This window comes from Scyliorhinus torazame, chromosome 9, assembly GCF_047496885.1.
Source record: "Scyliorhinus torazame isolate Kashiwa2021f chromosome 9, sScyTor2.1, whole genome shotgun sequence".
Lineage (NCBI taxonomy): Eukaryota > Metazoa > Chordata > Chondrichthyes > Carcharhiniformes > Scyliorhinidae > Scyliorhinus > Scyliorhinus torazame.
In genome coordinates, this window is record NC_092715.1 from 199,446,869 (window position 1) to 199,469,129 (window position 22,261).

At 49.8% G+C, this 22,261-nt stretch overlaps 1 protein-coding gene across 3 annotated transcripts in view; it reads right to left on the reverse strand.

The window, feature by feature from the left end:
• The window catches only part of rassf6 (Ras association domain family member 6), a 123,421-nt gene that overhangs the window by 12,063 nt on the left and 89,097 nt on the right, over positions 1-22,261 (reverse strand). For all 3 annotated transcript variants that reach the window (XM_072516971.1, XM_072516973.1, XM_072516972.1), the window contains exons 5-7: positions 21,808-21,911; positions 20,957-21,135; positions 2,491-2,592 (exon numbers count right to left, since the gene is read on the reverse strand). In XM_072516971.1, the coding sequence (XP_072373072.1) occupies positions 2,491-2,592; positions 20,957-21,135; positions 21,808-21,911 (385 nt within the window). The remainder of the gene's footprint in view (positions 1-2,490; positions 2,593-20,956; positions 21,136-21,807; positions 21,912-22,261) is intronic.

Consider the following 22,261-nt stretch of genomic DNA (forward strand, 5'->3'; position numbering starts at 1 on the left):
CTCAGTGTCCAGCTCGTCTGTGACCATGCAATGTGCACCAGCAGGGGTGTGCCCATTTCCTGGGGAGCATCCATGATAGTTACATCTTGACGTGCTTGCAGATCCCAGCCATTTTTGAGAAAGAGCACTGGTTGGAGGAATGACTCCTCTGGAACAAAGGTTAAGCACTCAGGGGATGGCTGATGATGACAGTGCGGAGGCCATAAACACCTACAGAGTCTCGCTACCAAGAGGCTTATGAGCCAATGCATGTGCTAGTCAAGCAGGCGAAAGGACGGCTCAAGATGTGGATTCAGTGCCTGGACCGGTTTAGGGGGACCCTCCATTATACCCTCAGAGGGTGTCTTGCATCATAGTGGTCTGCTGCACCCTTCACAACCTGGCACTGCGGTGGGGAGAGCATCTGGACCAGGAGAGGATGGTGAAGCACCACATCTACTTGGATGGAGGAGGACGTCCAGGAAGGCGCCACCAGGCAACTTGAGGAGGAGAAGGAAGAGGAAGGCCCTCAGGTGATGGCCCAGATGGGTGCAGGACTAGGGAAGCCCTCATTGACTTAGAACTAGGGTGAGAAGACCTCTCCCAACATGTGGTCTCACTTCTTCTCACTAGTGTGGAGCCTGTGGGAGGTCATTGACATGGTTGCTCCATTCATGGACAGGACGCTAAAGTGACTGACCGGATTCTGCAGGAGAATGATGGTGATTTGCTGAGTGGACAGAGCGATAAAATGACAAACGAAGGCTAGGTTTGAAGCAAGCTGCCTCTTTCAGAGAGCAGGTGAATGCTGTATGTTTCCATTCATGGGAGAGTCTAGGACCTGAGAGCATAGTCTCAGAATAAAGGGGTGCCAATTTAAGACTGAGATGAGAAGGAATTTCTTTCTCAGAGGGTTGTGGGTCTTTGGAACTCCTTGCTGCAGCGAGCTGTGGGGGCAGAGTCCTTGTGTATATTTAAGGCCGAGATAGATTCTTGATCAGTGAGGGAATCAAGGGTTATGGGGGAAGGTCACGGAAGTGGATGTGAAGAATGTCGAATCAGCCATGATCCTATTGAATGGTGGAGGAGGCTCGAGAAGCTGAGCTGCCTACTCCTGTTCCTATTTCTTATGGTCTAGTCACACACACACCCATCACACTACCACGCCTCCCCCTCCCCACCCCGCCACTCCTCAACATCTGTCTACATTAAGAATGGAAGTGGACACATTGGAGGTGGGTTGCATTTCAGTTTTCATATTTTTAACCGTTCCCCATCTTTATTGTCCACCCAACCTGTGGGGCTAAAATTAAATAAGAATTTTACCAAAACTGAGGTAAATTTTTTTCAAGTAATTTTTAAACTAATGAACAGAAGGAATAAAACTTTAGCCCACTGGTCCCATGGCAGGACCAGAAATTCCAGCCAAAGGTCAATCGACATTCTGTTGGGTCACCAAATTTTCCACCCCACCCACGACAGGTCTCGCCAAGGGTTGAATTGGAAAATCCCAGCCCTAGTTAAAACTATTGACCCCCAAGAAGAAGCTTAACTTCAAGTAAAGTTTTAAATAAGGCTTCAAAATTCAGTGGGTACATTTTACAATATGATTGTGAATTATATATATTTAAGCATTTTGAGAAAATTGTGGACACCCATTGACACAGTCAGAAAAGGGATTTTCTAATAGAAATGTGGGTGATTGCATTGACACAAGATGTGTGGCAGGAATGTGACACTGGATGTGAAATGCCACAGACACGGTGGAACCTTACCATATTTTGTGTCGGTTCCGGTGAGTGTCGGTTCCGGTGAGAAAGCCAGCGGAAAATTCTTTAAACAATTTTTTTTTTCTCTCCGTGAATCACGCCACACTCGTGGTGGTTTGCCTCTGGTACATTCACCCGGGAAAATTTAATCTCTGTAATCAGTGGGATGCTTCTTTCAAACGCCTCCCCAGCACTTGTTCCAAGGGCAGTCGAGGGGATGGCTGCCGGGAAGACATGGGAATGTTGATCCTGATATCAAGATACAGAGGGGCGTTAAACAAGTTCCCAGAGCAAGTGCCTCTCAGTACTTGCTGTTAGAGAAGTCTATGTCACAATGTGATACAGAAAGTAAATTCTCTCCCCCACAAAACCCCTTACTTTCTCTTTGAGTGAAGTTATTCTGCTCCATCATACAGGTAGTAAATCAGCTGCATTGCCATTCACCTTGGTGGGGCTTCCCAACCTCTCCTGACAACCCACTTATGTGTGTGTGAAGGAGTGGGAGAATGAGGGATTGCGCGTCAGCGATGGAGTGGGAGCATTAAGGTGATGGAGAGGGAGAGGAAAGGAGTGGGGGAGAATGAAATGGGGAAAAATGCGGCTTTGGGTGACTTGAGTGGCAGAGTGAGAGTGGAGGACAGAGTGGGAATATGGGGTAGTGAGGGTGTTGGGAGTGAGAAGATATGGGGTATTAGCTCTCAGGGCTGCCCAAAAGGGCTGGAAAGCCATTTAGGAGACATACCTTAAATTTTTGTAGCAGTAATGCTATCACCTCCTGAGTTGTCAGTGTGCTGTTGATTCTCACATTAGTCACAGAGCCTTTGATTGGTGTGAAAATGGAAGTCTGCAGAACATGAAGGTAACATAACTGTTATTTTACTTATTGTGTTGTATAAAACAGCAACATATAATAATAATAATAACCTTTTATTGTCACAAGTTTGAAGTTACTGTGAAAAATCCCAAGTCGCCACATTCCAGCGCCTGTTCGGGTAAGGCTGGTACGGGAATTAAACCCATTCTACTGCCCTCGTTCTACTTCACAAACCAGCTGTCTAGCCCACTGAGCTATATCAGAGTCTTTTTAGGCAGTTCTATCATAATTTAAATAGTCCAAGTTGATGTCAGATATATTTGACAAATGCCTGGTCTCCTGCCACTGAATGTGCTCCCAGTTAAAATGCTCCAATTATCTTGTGAACTACATTTTTAATAATACTATGTGACAATGTTGAGCATTTCAATTTCAATATCTGGCGAGATAGATTCTACAGAGGACTAATCTCCATCTTTCAGTTTAGAAACAAGAGGGTTTGTGGGGGAAGGGGGGGGGGGGGGGGGGGGAGAGGTGCGTGCGTGTGTACGTGAGCCCCTTTCCCTCTGTTTCATTTGAAAAGAAAGAATTGAAAAGTTATAGCCCAGTCAGTCTGATCTCATTGCCTGTATTGCACCCCTCCCTAGGTCAATCTGTACTTCCTGAATTGTGTGTCCGTAACTGGTACAGCCTCACCGTTTAAACTGGACACATTTGTGCAAACACCCATCTGTCAGATGAAATCACTTTAAATAGAAGTTTGACTATTTCAGAAATCTAAACATAGCCTGTTGTTTACATACTGTCAGCTCTGGGATTTCAGTTCAGAGCTCCACATCGTTTCAAAAGTAATGAAGCGGGCCTTAATTTGCCAGCAGTCTCTCCACCTTTCTCTCATTCACTGTCGAAATTTGGTACTGGTGATCTTAAGATCTTCTTAAGGCATGCACATTGCTAATTGCTCCCTGTAGTAATATTTGTGGAAAATATTTGTGGCTTCGGAAAAGCTATGTGAGATGGCAGTTCCTCCCGTGGCTCATCAATGGAGAGGTGAATGGGGCTGACCCTGGTCAGTTTTGACTCAGTCTCACCACTCGAGCAGGTACAGTAAATGCAGGTTGAGTTTCAGGAGGCACAGTTTGAACTGCCCAGAATAGCCCGCCTGCATAAGAAGATTTAAGTGCCACCTACGTAATTGATGCCTATGGCAATGGGAAATAGCTTGCTCTGTTTGCCCAGTTTAGGCAGCTGTCTGAGATAAACAGGAACCGTGAAAGTGGGGGGGGGGGGGGGGGACTATCTGTCCATCCCATGATCTTTTAACCTAAGGCACCATGGTCATTTAATTTGTATGTGTAGAACTGGTCCTTTGTGAACTTTAAAACCGACCTCCCAAAAAACATTCACCCAAACACTAAAAATAATATTAAATTCAGTCAAGCTTTTGGCTAAAATGTACACACCTGCAAGATGATTAATGCTGCTTGTTTTAGTTATATTTTGATGAACAAAGTCCTATCTCAATATGTGTTGTAAACAGTGTCATGATATTCAAACACACACATCATGATAGACACACCAACAGACAAATCAGAACACACAACACCACAACCAATGACAGAAAGATATAAAAGCACAGACACGACCCCCGGTGGTCAGTATTAGCTGCAGAGGAGGACCAGGACACATCTGTTGCCAAACACACTCAGGGAGACAGCACGTGCAGAGTATCCAGAACGAACTGTATTATAAGAGTTATAATAAAATAGAGTTGTACCACATACAACTGTGTTGGCTCATCTGTGCACCAGAGCACCCAACACCACATGGTACAGGAGTGGATCGATACCTGCCGGCATACCTCAGTGTACACAGACAACCAGCAGTGCCCAGGCAAAATGATAGAGCTCCCGGTTCCGCAGCCGCTCCAGTGCTACGGCGATCTCCGCGAAAACTGGCGGTGATTCCGGCAAATGTTCGAATTGTTCCTGGTGGCAGCTGAACTCCAAGACCTGGATGATAGCGAAAAAATTGAATTTCTCCTCACCATCGCCAGTGCAAGGGCAAGAGAAATATTCAGAAGGTTCAGGTTCTTCAGGAGGCAGCAAAGGTACGATTACCAGGCAGTCCTGGACAAATTCTCCAAGTACTGTGAAGAAAACGCAATCCAATCGGCAAATAAAGGTAAGAAAAGCTGCAGTACTCACCTCGTGGCTGGGATCCCGGAGCCCGAATTCCCAGAAGCCAAAATCCCGGGCCTGAGAGAAGGCTGGGTCGAGGTCGGCGGCCATCTTGCTAAAGGTATAACGCTAGCACAGTTGCGCGAGCAGTGCGCAGAACCGGAAGTTTCGTTTGCGCATGCGCGAGATGATGCGCATGCGCAGTCAAGAAAACGGCCATCGGTAAAGGAACAGCGATTTGAGCATGCGCAGTCGCTTCCTACGTGCTACATACCGAGCGTCAGGATGTCAGAGGCCCCAGACTGCACCAATTTAAAGGGGAAACGTCCCAAATCCAATTTAAAAGGGAAACGTCCCAAATCAAAAAAACAAAAATCTGTTAAAGCTGTAAAACAACCTTCCCTCACCTGGAATGACAGCACAGTGCCGCAAATTGACCCAGGAGATGAATTTGACCTCCGAAGAACCCTCCGACAAGCAGTTACCTACGCACAAGCCGATGATTCCGACCTTGAATACTTCGATGACGATCTTTACAGTGTTTCCGGACCTCGCGAGCCCAATGATAGCTCCGTGGTCCTATATGACTATGACTCGGACGAACCTTTCGTGTTGCACATTGGCGGCCCCCACATTGAATCCGACGCAGATGCGGATTCATTTTTCGGATTTGAGGATCTTCAATCCAGCAGATATGACGTTCCAACTTATCAGTGCCGGATGATGCTGCAGCCTGACATTAACAGACAGGGAGCGGTGCAAGCACACGGAGAGTGCCCTGCTGCCACACAGAGCGTGGTCCACGTCCCGCTCAACGTTCCCGACTCTATGAAAGAAGACATGCAAGACTCCAGAGCGCAGTCCTTGCACGAACAAGAAGTGACTCCAGTGTCACAAGCCTCCACAGAGAGCTCGTGGACAGCCTCCACGATAGAAGCAACGCAAGACTCCAGAGCGCAGTCCTTGCACGAACAGGAAGTGACTCCAGTGTCACAAGCCTCCACAGAGAGCTCGTGGACAGCCTCCACGATAGAAGCAACGCAAGACTCCAGAGCGCAGTCCTTGCACGAACAAGAAGTGACTCCAGTGTCACAAGCCTCCACAGAGAGCTCGTGGACGGACTCCACGATGGAAGGAACGCAAGACTCCAGAGCGCAGTCCTTGCAGGAACAAGACCATGAGGGTCTAGCAACCTCTCCTGACCAACCAGCGGCAGACGATGCAAGTCTGCCATGCTCACGTGAACAGCAAGAAGGCTATAACAGCCTACCATGCTCCACTACACAGCAGCATGAACATGACGGTCTCTCATGCTACAATGAAGGGCACAGCGCTGAAGACTGTTCAAGCCCAACTGAAGACAAGCCAAAGGAATCGCCTCGTCCAAGCCCGAAGAAAAAAGGTTTATGCGCTGACCTTCAGGATCATTATAGCCGAACAGAGATTAATAATGCTGCACGGCCACAGAAGGATGCTGAGGATTTGCTAACGAAATTAATTGAATGTTTAACTTGCAAGGAGCAGACTGAGAATTGCCAGTGTTTTAGTACGGATCGAAAAAATGGACAAGACATTGATCCTCAGGTAATGGAAATAACACAACCTGAATCATATCTACAGCAGGGTCAAATGTCTCCCTTCAACACAACACCGCAAAATCCCAACTTCGGAGACCAGCAGTTAGTCAGTAATGACTCTTCAAACCTTGAGGGGAACATTAATTGCATTGAACCTATACACGCTCCACTGATTATTGAGCAGAACATTGGAGCAAGAATCCTGAGGACACCGACATCGAGTAGCCAGATAACGAATTTAAAACCCACAGCAGTTTCAAGTGAACCAAGTGTGCTTTCCACTAATGGTGAAGATGCAGATAAGGTCGACCCGATTATCCATTGTACCACACTAACCCCAGTGATTAAGCAGTTATGTATGGGGAGTATAATGTGGGCAATTGAGAACAGTAAAAGAGAGATTGTGACCATGCCAGTCCCAGCAAAATCAGACCCAGAGACCATGAAGGCATGTACATTAGACAAAGATACATATGAGGCACCTGAGAAGAAAAGTGAAACGGAATGTTCTTTGGAAAATGGTACAATGTCGATAGAAACATTGGATCCTATATTCGAGACCATACCTATGGGAGAATTTGGGGGTAATAAACAAGGTTCTGCAATGTCTGGGGGAAGATTTAAAATTTCAAAGAAGAAAAGCCCAAATGAAGGACAACGGCAAGACAATGACAGTCCACCGACATGGTGTGCACCACCAGATGAAAACTCTGACAATTTACCCAACCCTAGTGAACAGCAAGCTGCTAATGAGGATCTATCCACGGGATGTGAGACGAGTGACGACAGCATCCCACTTCCCATGCAAAAGGTGCAAGGTGACAGACCTCGCCTAGTGCGTACCGAGGCACTCGACGATCACGGTGGGACCACTGACGACTGCGGTGGCAGCGCACCGCTTCCACCCTCGATGGCTCGACCCTCTCCACTGGTTGGTGCATTCCTGCATGTTCCGACTCCAGAAGTGCAGCTTCAGGGAATCTCGGCTGCCTCCAGTGAACCTGTTGGGACTCCGGACGGGGGGCATCGACGGAAGGCAGACCGGACTCCAGATGGGGAGCAGCCAAGCGCCGACTCTGATTCGCGCACGCCAGACCTTGCTCCGGACGGGCGGTGTCGCGGCCTCGGTGATGGCACGCTCAGGGTGACGGCGGATGCCACGGCGACAGGGAATGGATCGCGTGGCAGTCCCACTGGGTCGGCAGTGGCAACCAGCACCGGCGGTCCAAGATGGACACACCAATTCGCGCCATCGCCAGACGTTGATGCGAGCAACAATTCTCTCTCCAAGGCGACATGCTTCGACGTTTCTCTGCGGAGTCGCCCTTCCGGCACAGCAGGTGGCCGGAACCAGCGTACACGGTCTCGGCCAACTTCCACATCTGGCACAGTCATCGCCTTGCATGATATTAGTGATGGTGCTACTTCGATGGCAACGACCCATCGGCTACAAGATGCCGTCCACCACAAACATAAAAAGAAAAAGACTCCACCTTGTTCCTGGCATGCAGGGCGGATGGATTGGTGCGTAGGCGCAATCGGCGAGCTTTGCGCCGCCTTCCACGCTCGCAACTGAACCGTACGCACACGCCGGATCCTCCACTGGTTCCCAAGGATGACTTCGTGGAGATGCCACGGATCATGCCCCTTCCATCGCCACCAGAACCAAACCACAGCCAAGGCACCACTAACAAAGATGTTGAATGTTATATTTGCACGAATGAACAAACCAAGCACTGCACGAAGTACAACAAATGGTAAAGTAGAGACTTCGGCAACAGCATCACCTCCAACAGTCCAAGGTGAACCAGTGTGACCCCAAATCTCCACAGCTGAACCGGCTTGAGGACCAGCCCATTCTTGAGGCGGTCACCCATTAGGCTGGACTTATAACGCTGTTCATACGTTCAAAAAGTCAAACACTTCTGTATTATAACCTGTTGTTGTTTATTGTTCCAGATATCGTCTGACCAGACCAATGTTCAAGTTTTTTTTTTTTCTCTCGCATCCAAGTTTTGTTATGGTACAACCTTGTTAGTGTGACGCACCCGACATCGCCCCATGTAAATAGTTACGTCATATACACACGCTGTACATAACACACACACACACTCTTCGATGCACTCACGACACAATTATATTTATAACCACGTAGGCACATATCTTTGTAAAAAGGGGGGATGTCATGATATTCAAACACACACATCATGATAGACACACCAACAGACAAATCAGAACACACAACACCACAACCAATGACAGAAAGATATAAAAGCACAGACACGACCCCCGGTGGTCAGTATTAGCTGCAGAGGAGGACCAGGACACATCTGTTGCCAAACACACTCAGGGAGACAGCACGTGCAGAGTATCCAGAACGAACTGTATTATAAGAGTTATAATAAAATAGAGTTGTACCACATACAACTGTGTTGGCTCATCTGTGCACCAGAGCACCCAACACCACAAACAGCACCACCCAAATAAACAGTAATACTTGGTCGGTGTTTTAATACTGCAAAGTGCACCTCAGTCATCAGGAGTAAACCTAATGGATTCCAGCCTCCACTGTTCAATGATCAGAGCTGGTGCCAGCAATGAATATTTGCTCCCATGAAATATTAGTACAGCTGTCAACATCAGGAAAATTTAGGAGTAATGTTTTTGACAAATGTCTGCAAGTTTTTTTAAAAAAAATATTTTTTTAAGGTATTTGAAATTTTTATAACAGTAACAAAAACAATGACATCAACATGGTAAAATAAACATTTCCCCCCCAGCCCAATCTTCACACACCTCAACCATACAACAACAATCCCCCCCCCCCTCCCCCTTGGAATACTGCATCTGCTGACATTTTTAATTTTCTCCGAGAAAGTCGACGAACGGCTGCCACCTCCGGGAGAGCCCTAACATTGACCCTCTTAAGGCAAACTTTACTTTCTCAAGACTGAGAAACCCAGCCATGTCACTAACCCAGGTCTCCACACTCGGGGGCTTCGAGTCCCTCCACTTGAATAAGATCCGTGTCCGGGCTACCAGGGAGGCAAAGGCCAGGAAGTCGGCCTCTTTTGCCCCCTGAACTCCCGGATTTTCCGATACTCCAAAGATCGCTACCTCCTGACTCGGCACCACCCGTGTTTTTAGCACCGTGGACATTGCCTCAGCAAAACCCTCGGAGCTTCGGGCATGCCCAAAACATGTGGACATGATTTGCTGGGCTTCCCGCGCACCTCGCACACCTATCCTCTTCCCCGAAAAACTTGCTCATCCTAGCCACTGTCCTGAGTACCCAGTGGATTACCTTAAATTGTATCAGGCTAATCCTATTGCACGATGAGGAGGTATTTGTCCTGCTTAGGACATCCGCCCATAGCCCCGCCTCTATCTCTCCTCCTAGCTCGTCCTCCCACTTGCCCTTAAGCTCCTCCACCGGAGTTTCCTCCGCCTCCGAAAGCTCCTGGTAAATATCCGATACCTACCCCTCTCCCACCCAGGTACTGGAAACTACTCTATCCTGTATCCCCCGTGGCAGCAGCAGCGGAAAGGCTGGCACCTGTTTTCTCAGGAAGACGCGCACCTGCAACTACCTAAAACCATTCCCTGCTGGCAATTTAAATTTATCCTCCAAAGCTTTCAAGCTGGGAAAGCTCCCGTCTATAAATAGATCCCCCATCCTTCTAATTCCTGCCCTCTGCCAACTCCGGAACCCGCCACCTAGCCTACCCAGTACAAACCTGCGCTCCAGCAACATTCCTTCATTCGCGGGGTTTTACTCGCCCACACAAAGCCCAAAATAATCTTATTCACCCGCTTGAAAAAGGCCTTAGGGATGAATGTGGGGAGGCACTGAAAGACAAACAAAAATCTGGGGAGGACAGTCATTTTCACAGTCTGTACCCGCTGATGGCGGGAGTATGTCCCATCTCTTAAAGTCCCCTCCCATTTGTTCTACCAGGCGGGATAGGTTTAACTTGTGCAGTACCTCCCATTTCCGGGCCACCTGGATTCCCAGATATCGAAAGCTTTACCCTACCATTCTAAGCGGCAGCTTTCCCAGTCTCTTCTCCTGTCCTCTTGCCTGGATCGCAAACATCTCGCTTATCCCCATGTTCAATTTATACCATGAAAAATTCCCAAATTCCCCCAAGGTTCGCATTACTTCCCCCATCCCATCCAACGGGTCCGAAATGAGCAGGTGGTCTGCGTAGAGCGAGACCCGGTGCTCCACCTCCCCCCCCCGCCCCCCCCCCCCCACCCCCCCCAAACCAGCCCTTTCCAGTTCCTAGAGGCTCTTAACGCCATGGCCAATGGTTCTATGGTCAGAGCAAACAGTAACTGGGAGAGGGTCAACCTTGCCTCGTCCCTCGATGTAGTTTAAAATACCCCGACCTCAGCCGGTTCGTACGCACTCGCTACTTGTGCCTGATAGAGCAACCGCACCCAGTCAATAAAGCCCTCACCAAACACAAACCTTCCCAGCGCCTCCCACAGGTAATTCCACTCCACCCGATCAAAGGCCTTCTCCGCATCCATCGCTACCACCACCTCCGCCTCCTCTCCTTCTGAGGACACCATAATAACATTTAGAAGCCCTCGAATATTGGCCTTGAGTTGCCTGCCCTTAACAAATCCCATCTGGTCCTCCCCTATTACCCCTGGGACACAGTCCTCTATCCTTGTGGCCAGTATCTTAGTCAGCAGTTTGGCATTCACATTCAGTCGAGAAACCGGCCTGTATGACCCGCATTGCTCCGGATCCTTCTCCCGTTTCAAGATCAATGAAATCGAGGCCTGCGACACTGTTGGGGGGAGGACTCCCGTCTCTCTTGCTTCGTTAAATGACCTCACCAGCAGTGGGCTCAATATCTCTGGAAATGTCTTATAGAATTCCACCGGGTAGCCATCAGGCCCCGGGGCCTTGCCCGACTGCATGCCCTCCAGCCCCTTGATTATTTCCTCAATCTCAATTGGGGCTCCCAGCCCCTCCACCAGGTCCTCCTCCACCCTCGGGAACCTCAATTGATCCAGAAATTGCCTCATTCCCTTTTATCAGCCGGGGGTTCCGACTCATATAATTTACAATAAAAGTCCTTAAACACCTCGTTCACCCCCGCTGGGTCCAGGACAGTATTCCCGCCTCTACTCTTTACTTTACCCATCTCCCTGGCCGCCTCTCTTTTCCTGAGCTGGTGCGCCAGCATTCTGCTTGCCTTTTCCCCGTACTGATAGATCGCCCCACTTGCCTTCCTCAACTGTTCCACTGCTTTCCCTGTGGTTAACAGCCCAAACTCCACCTGTAACCTCCACCGCTCCCTCAGTAGCCTCACGTCCGGGGCCTCCGAGTATCTCCTGTCCACCTGCAGTATCTCCTCCACTAATCTATCCCTCTCAGCCTGTTCCACCTTTTCTCTGTGGGCCCGTATCGCGATTAATTCCCCTCTGACCACTGCCTTCAAAACTTCCCAAACCCCCGCTGCAGAGACCTCCCCCGTATCATTTATTTCCAGGTAGTTCTGGATGGACTTGTTAACCCGCCCACAGCCCGCCTCGATCGCTGGCAACCCCACATCCAGTCTCCACAGCGGGCGTTGCCCTCTCTCCACACTAACCCGTAGATCCACCCAGTGCGGGGCATGATCCGACACTGCGATTGCCGAGTACTCAGTATCCACCACCTTCGGTATGAGCGCCCTGCTCAGAACAAAAAAGTTGATACGAGAGTATACCTTGTGGACATGTGAAAAAAAGGAAAACTCCTTCGTCCTCGGCCGTGTAAACCTCCATGGGTCTACTCCCCCCAATTGTTCCACAAAACCCTTCAATTCCTTTGCCGCAGTCGGCCTCCTCCCTGTCTTGGATTTTGACCGGTCCACTTCCGGATCAATGACTGTATTGAAGTCCCCTCCCATGATCAGGTTATATGACTCTAAGTCTGGGATCTTACCTAACACCCGCCTCATTAATTCCACGTCGTCCCAATTTGGAGCATATATGTTCACAAGTACTACTCACACCCCTCCAGCTTCCCACTCACCGAGGTACTACCCCACTTGTCTGTCACGATTCTCCCTGCCTCAAATTGCCACTCGTTTGCTGGTCAAGATCGCTATTCCCCTGGTCTTTGAGTCCAGTCCTGAGTGGAACACTTGGCTAACCCACCCCTTCCTCAATCTCGTCTGGTCTGTAACCTTTAGGTGTGTCCCTTGTAGCATTGCCACGTCCGCCTTCAGTTCCCTCAAATGCGCAAACACGCGAGCCCTCTTGACCAGCCCATTCAATCCTCTCACGTTCCATGTGATCAGCCTGGACGGGGGGCTTCCAACCCGCTCCCCCCTCCCCCTGCTGACTAGCCATCACCCTTTTTAGGCCAGCCTCGAGCTCGCGCCCTCCGCTTCCTTGAGTCCTCACTCGGGCTGTCGCCGTTCCCGACCTCCCATTTGTCGCCTAGTAACAGTTCCTCCCCTGTCAGCAAAACAGCTACCACCCCATCCCTCCCCTTCTAGAAACAACTCTAAAAACCGAATCCCCCAAGTCAAGCTCCAGCTTAACACCTGTCCAGCCCCCACTGCCGAGATTCAGCTGACCCATGCTGACTCGATAGCTCCCGCCCCTGGCACCAAGCAGTCTGTCTCCCTATTGTACTCTCCTCTCTCACCCCCACATGAATAAACATTTTAAAAGCATCACATTCCCCAGTAAACAAACAACAGAAAAAAAAACTGTGAAGAAGCAATCACTTCAGAAAAATAGTCACCCAAAAAGCAGAACTAAATTCAAAGCCCATCCCCCCCTCTAGCAAGGTCCCTGCAAGACAAATCAACCTTTGACCATCCACACAGCCCATTTTTTCACATAGAGCTACTTAAACTTTTACAATCCAGCACCACAAATCACTGCCACAGTACTTCTCCAAGGCTTAAGTGTCTTTTATTTCTCCTCCAGCTTCCTTTCTTTAATAAAGGTCCATACTTTGTCTGGCGTACGAAAGTAAAAGTCCCGTTCCTCACGTGTGACCCACAGGCGGGCTGGGTACAGCATCCCGAACTTCACACCCTTCTTAAAGAGGTTTGTTTTTGCCCGATTGAACCCAGCCAAATCCGCTCCCAGGTCCTGGTAAATGCGCAGCTCACAGTTCTCCCACTTGCTGCTCCGTTCTTTCTTGGCCCACCGCAAAACGTGTTCCTTGTCCATGAAACGGTGAAAACGTACCACCATGGCCCTCGGTGGTTCGTTCGCTCTGGGCTTCCTTGCGAGGTCTCTGTGCACTCTGTCCAATTCCAGGGGCCGAGGGAACGTCCCAGCCCCCATCAACTTCTCCAACATATCCGTCACATAGGCCCTTGCATCCGATCCCTCACTGCCTTCAGGGAGACCAACAATTCTGAGATTCTGCCTCCTGGAGCTATTCTCCAGGTCCTCCAGTTTCTCCTGCATTCTTTTCTGGCGGTCGTTCATCATCCCCACCTTGCTTTCCAGCACGGTTATATACTCCTCGTGCTCGGACAACTTTTGTTCGATCTCCTGGATCGCTCTCCCGTGAGTTTCCTGATTCTGAACCACTTGATCAATCAAAGCCTTAATTGGGTCCAGCGCGTCCTTCTTCAGCTTGACGAAGCGATCCTCGAACAACTTCACCAGCTGCTCCATCGACCACTGTGCCACCTCCCCGCGGCCCTTGCCCTCCGCAATGCTGTCCCATGTTACCAGCTCTGCTTGCATCTCCCTTATAGGACTTTATTGTCTCACACGGCCACTTCTGGTCCAATTCTCCATACACCGGAGGGGGATTTCTCCTTACTGTCTCACTCTTCACTGCTTTATCCCAGAAAATCCGAAAAAAACCGGGGGAAAAAGGTCCAAAAGTCCGTTACTGGACGAGCTAACAAATGTGCGACCTACCCCTCCATGGACGCCACCGGAAGCCCTGGGGAAATGACAAGTTGATGTAAATACATCTATGTGCGTGATTTAATTTTAAAAAAGGATCCCACATTGGGTGTTAATAGCCTGCAGCACTGAGAACAACCCTGCTTCAAATGGGATTTTTTTTGGGGGCAGCCTGTGCGAGGAATGCCTGCTGAAGCTGCACTTAGTTTTAGTTCGTGCAAGAAGCGATCGGGATGCCATTTTTAAATGCCACCCCGATCTCCCGACCCCCCATTGCGGCCTCTGCACCCCCCCCCCCCCAACTTACTGAGGGGGTTCACGAGCACCCCTCAACCCATCTCATAAGGGAAGGGAACCCCCGGCCCAATGCCCAGCATGGACCACCTGGCACCCAGGCACATTGGCACTGCTAGTCTGGCACCCTAACAGTGCCTCTGCCAACTTGGTGCCCAGGTAGTGGTGCTAAGGTGCCAGGCTGGCATCAGGGGTGCCAGGCTATCACCCTGCCCAGAGCCCAACCATCTGGGGGCCTCCGAAAGCCTGGGAGACCCCTCCCCCCCCCCCAAATGCTGTTACACCTGGTTCAAGTTTGTGGTAACCAGTGCTAAACAACATCATGGCGAGGTTTTGCAGGACCGGGCATTCGATACCGGGCCTTGGGAGATTCTGGCATAGACATATTTAAGTGAATCTAACTGCACACTTAAACTTCCAAATATGGATCACGCCCAGTTAGGGGGGGATTCGGATTGCGATGTCTCACAAGATCTTGTTAGAACTCGCAAGGCGTCCTGAGCGTCATAAACCTTGCGAGAGGCCTCACACGAGATTTAACATCCGCGTTGCATCTCCGAGTAGGGCATGACAAGGCCGTTCGATCGGGTCCTATATCTATAATGGAATAGAAATTTTGGGGTTTGCAAACCGGTCATATTCCCCACTTGCCACACTTTGCATTTTAATAATAAAAGATGTTATCAACAATGAGGGAAATTTAAATCTGCCAAAATGGCAGGGATGGAATGGGTGGGATATTAAAGCTGGCTCAGGCATGTTTCAAAGCTATCCAAATCCAGTTTTACTGAAGGCCTGGCGGATGACCAACCTGTTCCCAAGAGGTGGGTTACACCATAAAATATTCCAATGTGGCTGGGTGGCCACATTTTCTGCATTTAAGGCTTAACCTAGGCTGGCTGGATTTCCTGGGCCATGGGAAAACTGGTAGGTAAAGGGAGGTGAGGACTGGCTCATCCAGCAGGTAAATAAAGCATTGGTTGTAGGCCAGAGGGAATTAGGCTACCTGTAAACTACTCCTGCAATCGGTCAGCCATTCCCCATCCCCCAAAACAAAACTGCAATTAGATATTTCCTGACCAAGCAGCCATGATATCCACTCAATCTCTCCTCCAGATACTTCCACTCACTCCCCACCACCAACTTTTCCGATCCAATCCATGGCCTTTTTGATCTTTCCTTGCTTGGTCTTTCCAACCTTTCCCTTTGGCATTTCCAATTCCTCCTCTCAGCCTTCCAATCCCACCCACTGGCCTTTCTGATCGTTCTTCTTTTCTTTGCCAGATCTTTCAAAGTTCCCTGTAACCTTTCCAATCTCCTCCACTGCCCCCAGCCCCAGGCAACCTCTAATCTCACCACTCCAACGTCAGACTTCCACCTCACTCCACAGCCTCCACTCTTCCGTTCCTCCTCACGATCTCATGCACCCCATTCTGTGCCCCCCTCCTATCACCACTACATTTCCAATCATGTGCGTGTTGCTAGGCTCACAGAAATATAATTGTGCTGAAGCTGAGGTATTCAGAGGGCCAGCCCAGACCTGATGGACCAAATGGCCCTCTTCTGTGCTGTAACAGTTTTGTGATTCTGTAATAATTGCACCATTTATCAGAGTTTATCACCATTTTTATCAGGTTTTGGAGGGCCATTCACTTTCCCTCGATCATATCACTGCTGTGTCAATCTAAAATCCTAACTCCTGCCCAGACTAACAGGATTGATGTACAATCTCTGCTCCCATTCCGTGCCCACTGATTGTGCTTCACTGCAGTTTGTTATCTGCTGGTATCAGTGACTCATAAGTTCTTCAAATCTCACTGATAGTGCCCTCTGGTGTACTGGTCAGCTGCTGCCAGGAAGCTTTGCCCGCTAGGTGTGTATCATAAGGACATGCTGTGGGTGAAGTATAGACAAATAGTGGCTGATTTCTAACAGGTATGGCTGGTGTATGTATATTTAAGACATATGGTTTGATTGTGATGAATATAAGAAAGTCATATTTTGTAATTTTGCAGTAATATTAAAACCTGGGTTAAAATGTTGACAGACAGTGGGTGAGATTCTCCACTCCCACGCCGGTTGGGAGAATCACCTGGGCCGCCAAAATTTCCCAGGATGCCGGTCCGACACCCTCCCAAGCGGCGGGAACGGTCCCATCGGGTTCCGCGGGCCGCAGGCTGGAGAATCGCCGGAGACACCCAAAATGGCGATTCTCCGGCAACCCCGCTATTCTCAGGCCCGGATGGGCCGATCGGCCAGGCCAAAACGGCGGGTTCCCCCCGGCGCCGTCCACACCTGGTCGCTGCCGTCGGGAACAGCGCGGGAACGCTGGGGAGGCGGCCTGCGGGGGGGTGGGGGGGGGGGGATCCTGCACCGGGGGGTACCTCAAATGTGGCATGGCCTGCGATTGGTGCCCACCGATCGTCAGGCCGTCCTCTCTGAAGCAGGACCTCCTTCTTTCCGCGGCCCCGCAAGATCCGTCCGCCATCTTCTTGCGGGGCGGACTCAGAGAGGATGGAAACCACGCATGCACGGGTTGGCGCCGGCCAACCCGCGCATGTGCGGGTGACGCCAGTTATGCGGCGCCGGCCGCGTCATCTATGCGGCGCCGCCTTTATGCGGCGACAAGGCCTGGCGCGTGTAGATGACACGGCCCCGATCCTAGCCCATTGTCGGGGCCTGAATCGATCGGGATCAGGGCCATTTCGCGCCATCGTGAACCTTGACGGCGTTCACGACGGCGTGGGCACTTCGGCGCGGGAGTGGAGAATCCCGCCCAGTATGTCTACTAGAGATGTGATTGAAAGTGATGGAATCAGTGAGTTTTGCAGGGGAAGTGTGTGGTAGTATGTATTAGGGGTCATGTGGGACTGGAAGCCCTAATGTCATTGGCTGACAGATCCCGGGTCCTGGTTGGCCATTGACCTCTAGCTCCGCCTTGAAGGCGGAGTATAAGAAGCCGGAGTCCTCCCCCGCAGGCCATTCTACTATCGAGCTGCGGGGGAACAGTCACGCTTAATAAAGCCTCATCGACTTCACTCTATTCGTCTCACGGAGTCTTTGTGCGCTACAATTTATTAAGCGTGCCTAAAAAGGACTATGGAGCTCAGGATCATTCCGGAATGCCTGAGGATCAGCCCCCACGCAGTGAACGCGGCAGCAGCCTTCAAGCACAGGCAGACTTGTTTCGAGGCCTACCTCAGAACGGCCACCGGCCGGGTCACAGAAGACCAAAAACTACAGGTCCTGCACTCGAGGGTAAGCACGGAGATCTTCTCCCTCATCGAAGACTCGGAGGATTTCCAGACGGTGTTCGCAGCACTGGAAAGTCTCTATGTCCGCCCAGTTAACCAAATCTACGCTCGCTACCAGCTCGCGACGAGACGGCAATGTCCCGGAGAATCGATGGACGAATTCTATGCCGCGCTGCTGTTTTTGGGACGAGCCTGCAGCTGCCCTTCGGTGAACGCAAATGAACACACGGACATGTTAATGCGCGATGCTTTTGTGGCAGGTATGAATTCCTCCCAAATCCGCCAAAGACTTCTTGAAAGAGAGTTGCTAGGACTCTCAGAGGCCCCGGCCCTAGCAGCCTCCCTAGACGTGGCCGCACGTAATACCGGCGCCTACGGCCCCGACCGCGCGGCAGCCTATTGGGCTCCGTACGTACCCGTCGCGACAAACCCACCCCCCCCCGGACACCCCACAGGCTTGCGCGGTCCAAACGCCAAGTCGCACCGGGGGCGCCCGCTGCTATTTCTGCGGCCAGGCGAAACACCCCCGACAGCGCTGCCCGGCCCGCGCAGCGATCTGCAAGAGCTGCGGGAAAAAGGGCCATTTCGCGGTTGTGTGCCGGTCCCGCGAGGTCGCCGCTGTCCCGGGAGAACAGGGAGCCCTGCAAGCCGTTTACGCTCCCCAACCCCCCCAGCGCCCCATGTACGACCCGCAGGCGCAGCCGCTCTGGGTCCCGACCACCGCGGTTCCGGGAGAACAGGGAGCCCTGCACGCCGCTTACGCTCCCCAACCCCCCCCCCCCCCGCACCCCATGTATGACCCACCGGCGCTACCACTTTGGGTCCCGACCACCACTCCCCACGGAGAAGAGGGAGTTCTGGGCGTCTCTAACGCCGCCCTAACCCCCCCCCCGCGCCCCACATCTGACCTGCCGGCGCTACCAACTTGGGTCCCGACCACCGCTGTCCCCGGAGATGAGGGAGCCCCGCGCGGTCCGAACGCTCCCCAACCCCCCCAGCGCCCCATGTGCGACCTGCAGACGCCGCCATTTTGGGTCCCGGCCACCACGAGGGGAGGAAGGGCGCCGCCATCTTGGACCACCCGAAACCTCTACGACGCATGGGGGCGGCCATTTTGTCCACCCCTTTATTAAGCGTGTCTGTTCCCCCGCAGCTCGATAGTAGAATGGCCTGCGGGGGAGGACTCCGGCTTCTTATACTCCGCCTTCAGGGCGGAGCTAGAGGTCAACGGCCAACCAGGACCCGGGATCTATCAGCCAATGACATCAGGGCTTCCAGTCCCACATGACCCCTAATACATACTACCACAAAGTGTTTTACTCATAGATATTGAAAACCATTTTGCCTGTTTGCAGATAGAGCATTAATGTAATGTTGAAACAGTTTGAGACTGGCTAAATAAATCAAGGCACACCTTGTGACACAAGACCAAAGAATGCTATGTGCTTTGAGTACAGCTGATGTAACTAATGGGAGGGGCCAGGTCTGTCTGGACAAAGGAGTTTTCCCCCCAGAAATCTAAGCTAAGCAGAAGGTTTTCAGCTTGGTCCTAAAAGGTTTCTCTCTCCATGGACTCTACACCAGGATAAACAAGTAAACCTGGTTGCTAACCTTATACATAAAAGTAATATTTGAAATGCATGGATTTTCTTAATTGGAATGTAGAGGCAGGTTTCAGGAATCAAGTTAAGATGTTGTAACTGTTAACTGTAAAGCTATTTCTATGTTGCCAAGATGCTGTGTACAAATTCTGTGTACAAATTAAAGTTTGTTTACTAACATAAAAGCTGTCTACTGGTCAGTATTATCACTCCTGTGGTGCAGTAACATTTCATCACAGTTATAATGGAAATAGTTTGGTTCTAGTCCGGGATCTTAACCAAAATTGGGGTTTCAGTCCGGACCCATAACATGATTCTGATGACTTCCCACTGATTGTAAAGAAAGATTTGCCTTATCGGATCAGCCAGAACTATTCATGGGGAAGAGGGCCGATGTCCTTGCCTTTGCTTCCCTAATTGCCCGCCAGAGAATCCTGCTCAGCTGGCGATCAGCAGCACCACCCACAGCTGCAGACTGGCTGGCAGACCTGTCGGAATTTCCCCACCTGGAGAAGATCAAATTCACCATCCGAGGGTCAGAGGATGGCTTCCACAAAACGTGGAGGCCGTTCGCCAACCTGTTCCAGGACCTGTTCAAAGCCAACAGCCAATAGAGCAGGGGCAGGGGGGTTGGAATGCATGGGAGCCAAGGGGCCACATGGAACAGACAGCAAAGGGAGGGGGGGGGGGGTGGCTAGAGAAAAATGAGGGGAAAACGTCTGATACAGAGGCTAGGGGGCGTGGAACAAGTCCACAAAAAAGGAACCCCCCAAGGAAATGCCAGAAACAAGATAGGGGGAGGGGATAAGAAAGGGGGAGAGGCCAAATGGCAAAAATTGGGGGAAGGGGGGGGGAGGAGAGGGAAGAGGAGGGCACCAGTCACATGTAAATAGCAGATAACTGCCCATTGTACAGTAAGTGACCCGGAAAGGACCCCAAAACAACAAATGAAGTGGGTGGGAGGTGACCAAGTTGGGGGGGATCGGCACAAAGGACAATGACTTGTACATTGCAACCAATACATTTATCCTTACCGAATGTATAGTGTATAAAATGTAAAAACCTCAATAAAAACATTTTTAAAAAAGGAAGATTTGCCTTTATTACATCTTCAGGGCATGCCGAAATGCTTCACAGCCAATAAAATACTTTTGAAACATAGTCACTCTGTGGGAAACAGCGCTGTTAATTTATACACACTAAGGTCACACAAATGGGAAGTGAGCTAACCAGCTATTGGTGGTGTTGATTGAGGGATAACAGGACACTGGGGGAATCCCCTTACTTTTCTTTACATAGTTCCATGGAATCTTTACTACTTGAACAGATAGTACCTCTGACAATGCTGCCCTCTCTCTTGGAAATGTCAAAGTAGACTATGTGCTGAAGTCCTGGACTGGAGATTGAACTCAAATCACTGAGGTATTGCTGCCATTAAATTCTTATCCAAATATTTCGTACAAAGCGAAACATATCGGATGCGGGTCATACTGAGTGCAATTTTTCTCTTGAGCAGATGTAATTCATACATTGGACTTTATGGCCCTGGTTGCATTAATTTTATTTCTGTAGAAAAGAATTGAATTCTTACTTCTTACCTTGTAGTTGTAAAAGTGACCATTAATGGAAAAGCGATGGCGCTGGGCTTTCTTTGCTGCAGTCGCTGCTTGATCCTTTACCCTCATCTCCACCAGTGACGCGTCGCTCCTGGTACGTATCAAGTTGCCACTTTCTGGCTCTCGATTGCGTTTTGGTTTTAATGTACTGCTCTCAAAGACTATAAGGTCGGAGGAGAAGAGTGTAAGAAACTAAAATCTACCTTGGATACAATTCAGTTTTTTCCCATCTCTTAGCAACAAGCTGGCTGAACATTTGTTCTCACTCTTTGTAGAACAGAACCATAGATAATTAGACTGATTTCACAACTGGGTAGAAATTTGGATATTGTGGATCTGCAGCTCGCTGCCCAAAGGTCTGAGCTGGGCGAAATCATGGTATCACCTTCACTGCTCCTGCACTTGGAAACACAACACTCCCGTTCATTAACAACAAGGCAGAAAATGCTCAGAACACCAGGGTTCTATGCATAGTGTAGATGTGGTAAGGCCTTTGATTTTCAAGGATTTTATATCTGAGGAAGGAAATTTCTCCAAACAGCTTTCCTCACTAATACTGTCAGTGTGAACTTGATCCCCCTCATCACTTGCTCCCAAAATCAAAGGAAATTGTCTTCCCTATTCACTCAGTATCAAACGTATTGGATTTCTAAAAAAATCTCTCGTTTCAGAAAGAACCCAAGGTGTGGTTTAATCTAAACTAATCTGAATTTGGAAAAAAATCCTGATTGCCTGACAACATATAATTTCACCAATGGTATTCTCCAAAAGCCATCAAAGATTCCACAAATCATTATTTATTGATTCACTCACCCAACCACCTGGAAACTTACTTGGCTGCTGGATTGTCCTCTGTTGCTTGCCTTCTGGTGCAGCTTCCTCCTCCAGTTCAGCAATGTTGTACAAATTGTCAAACTCTCCCCACCGTGTCATTCCTCTGCAAAGACAAGTTAATTTATACACTAATATAGGAATTGCTGCAAGCACTCAACAGGACTGGCAGCATCAGTGGAGAAAGAAATAAAATTAACGTTCCAGGTCGGTAACCTTTTATCAGGATGCCAAAAGGTTTGAGATGTGATAGATTTTAAATTAAGGCAGGAAAAGTGTGATAGGGTGGAAGAGATTAAATGACAAATGGGCCGATGGTTCACCGCAATAGGGAATGGGAAAGTAAAGAAAAAGAGTAAGAGCGTCATGGTTATGATGATCATGAAGCAGGCCGGGAGGATTGTGAAGCAGGTCAGAATCACTGAGAAGCAGCCCGGGGGAGGGTGTGATGCAAAC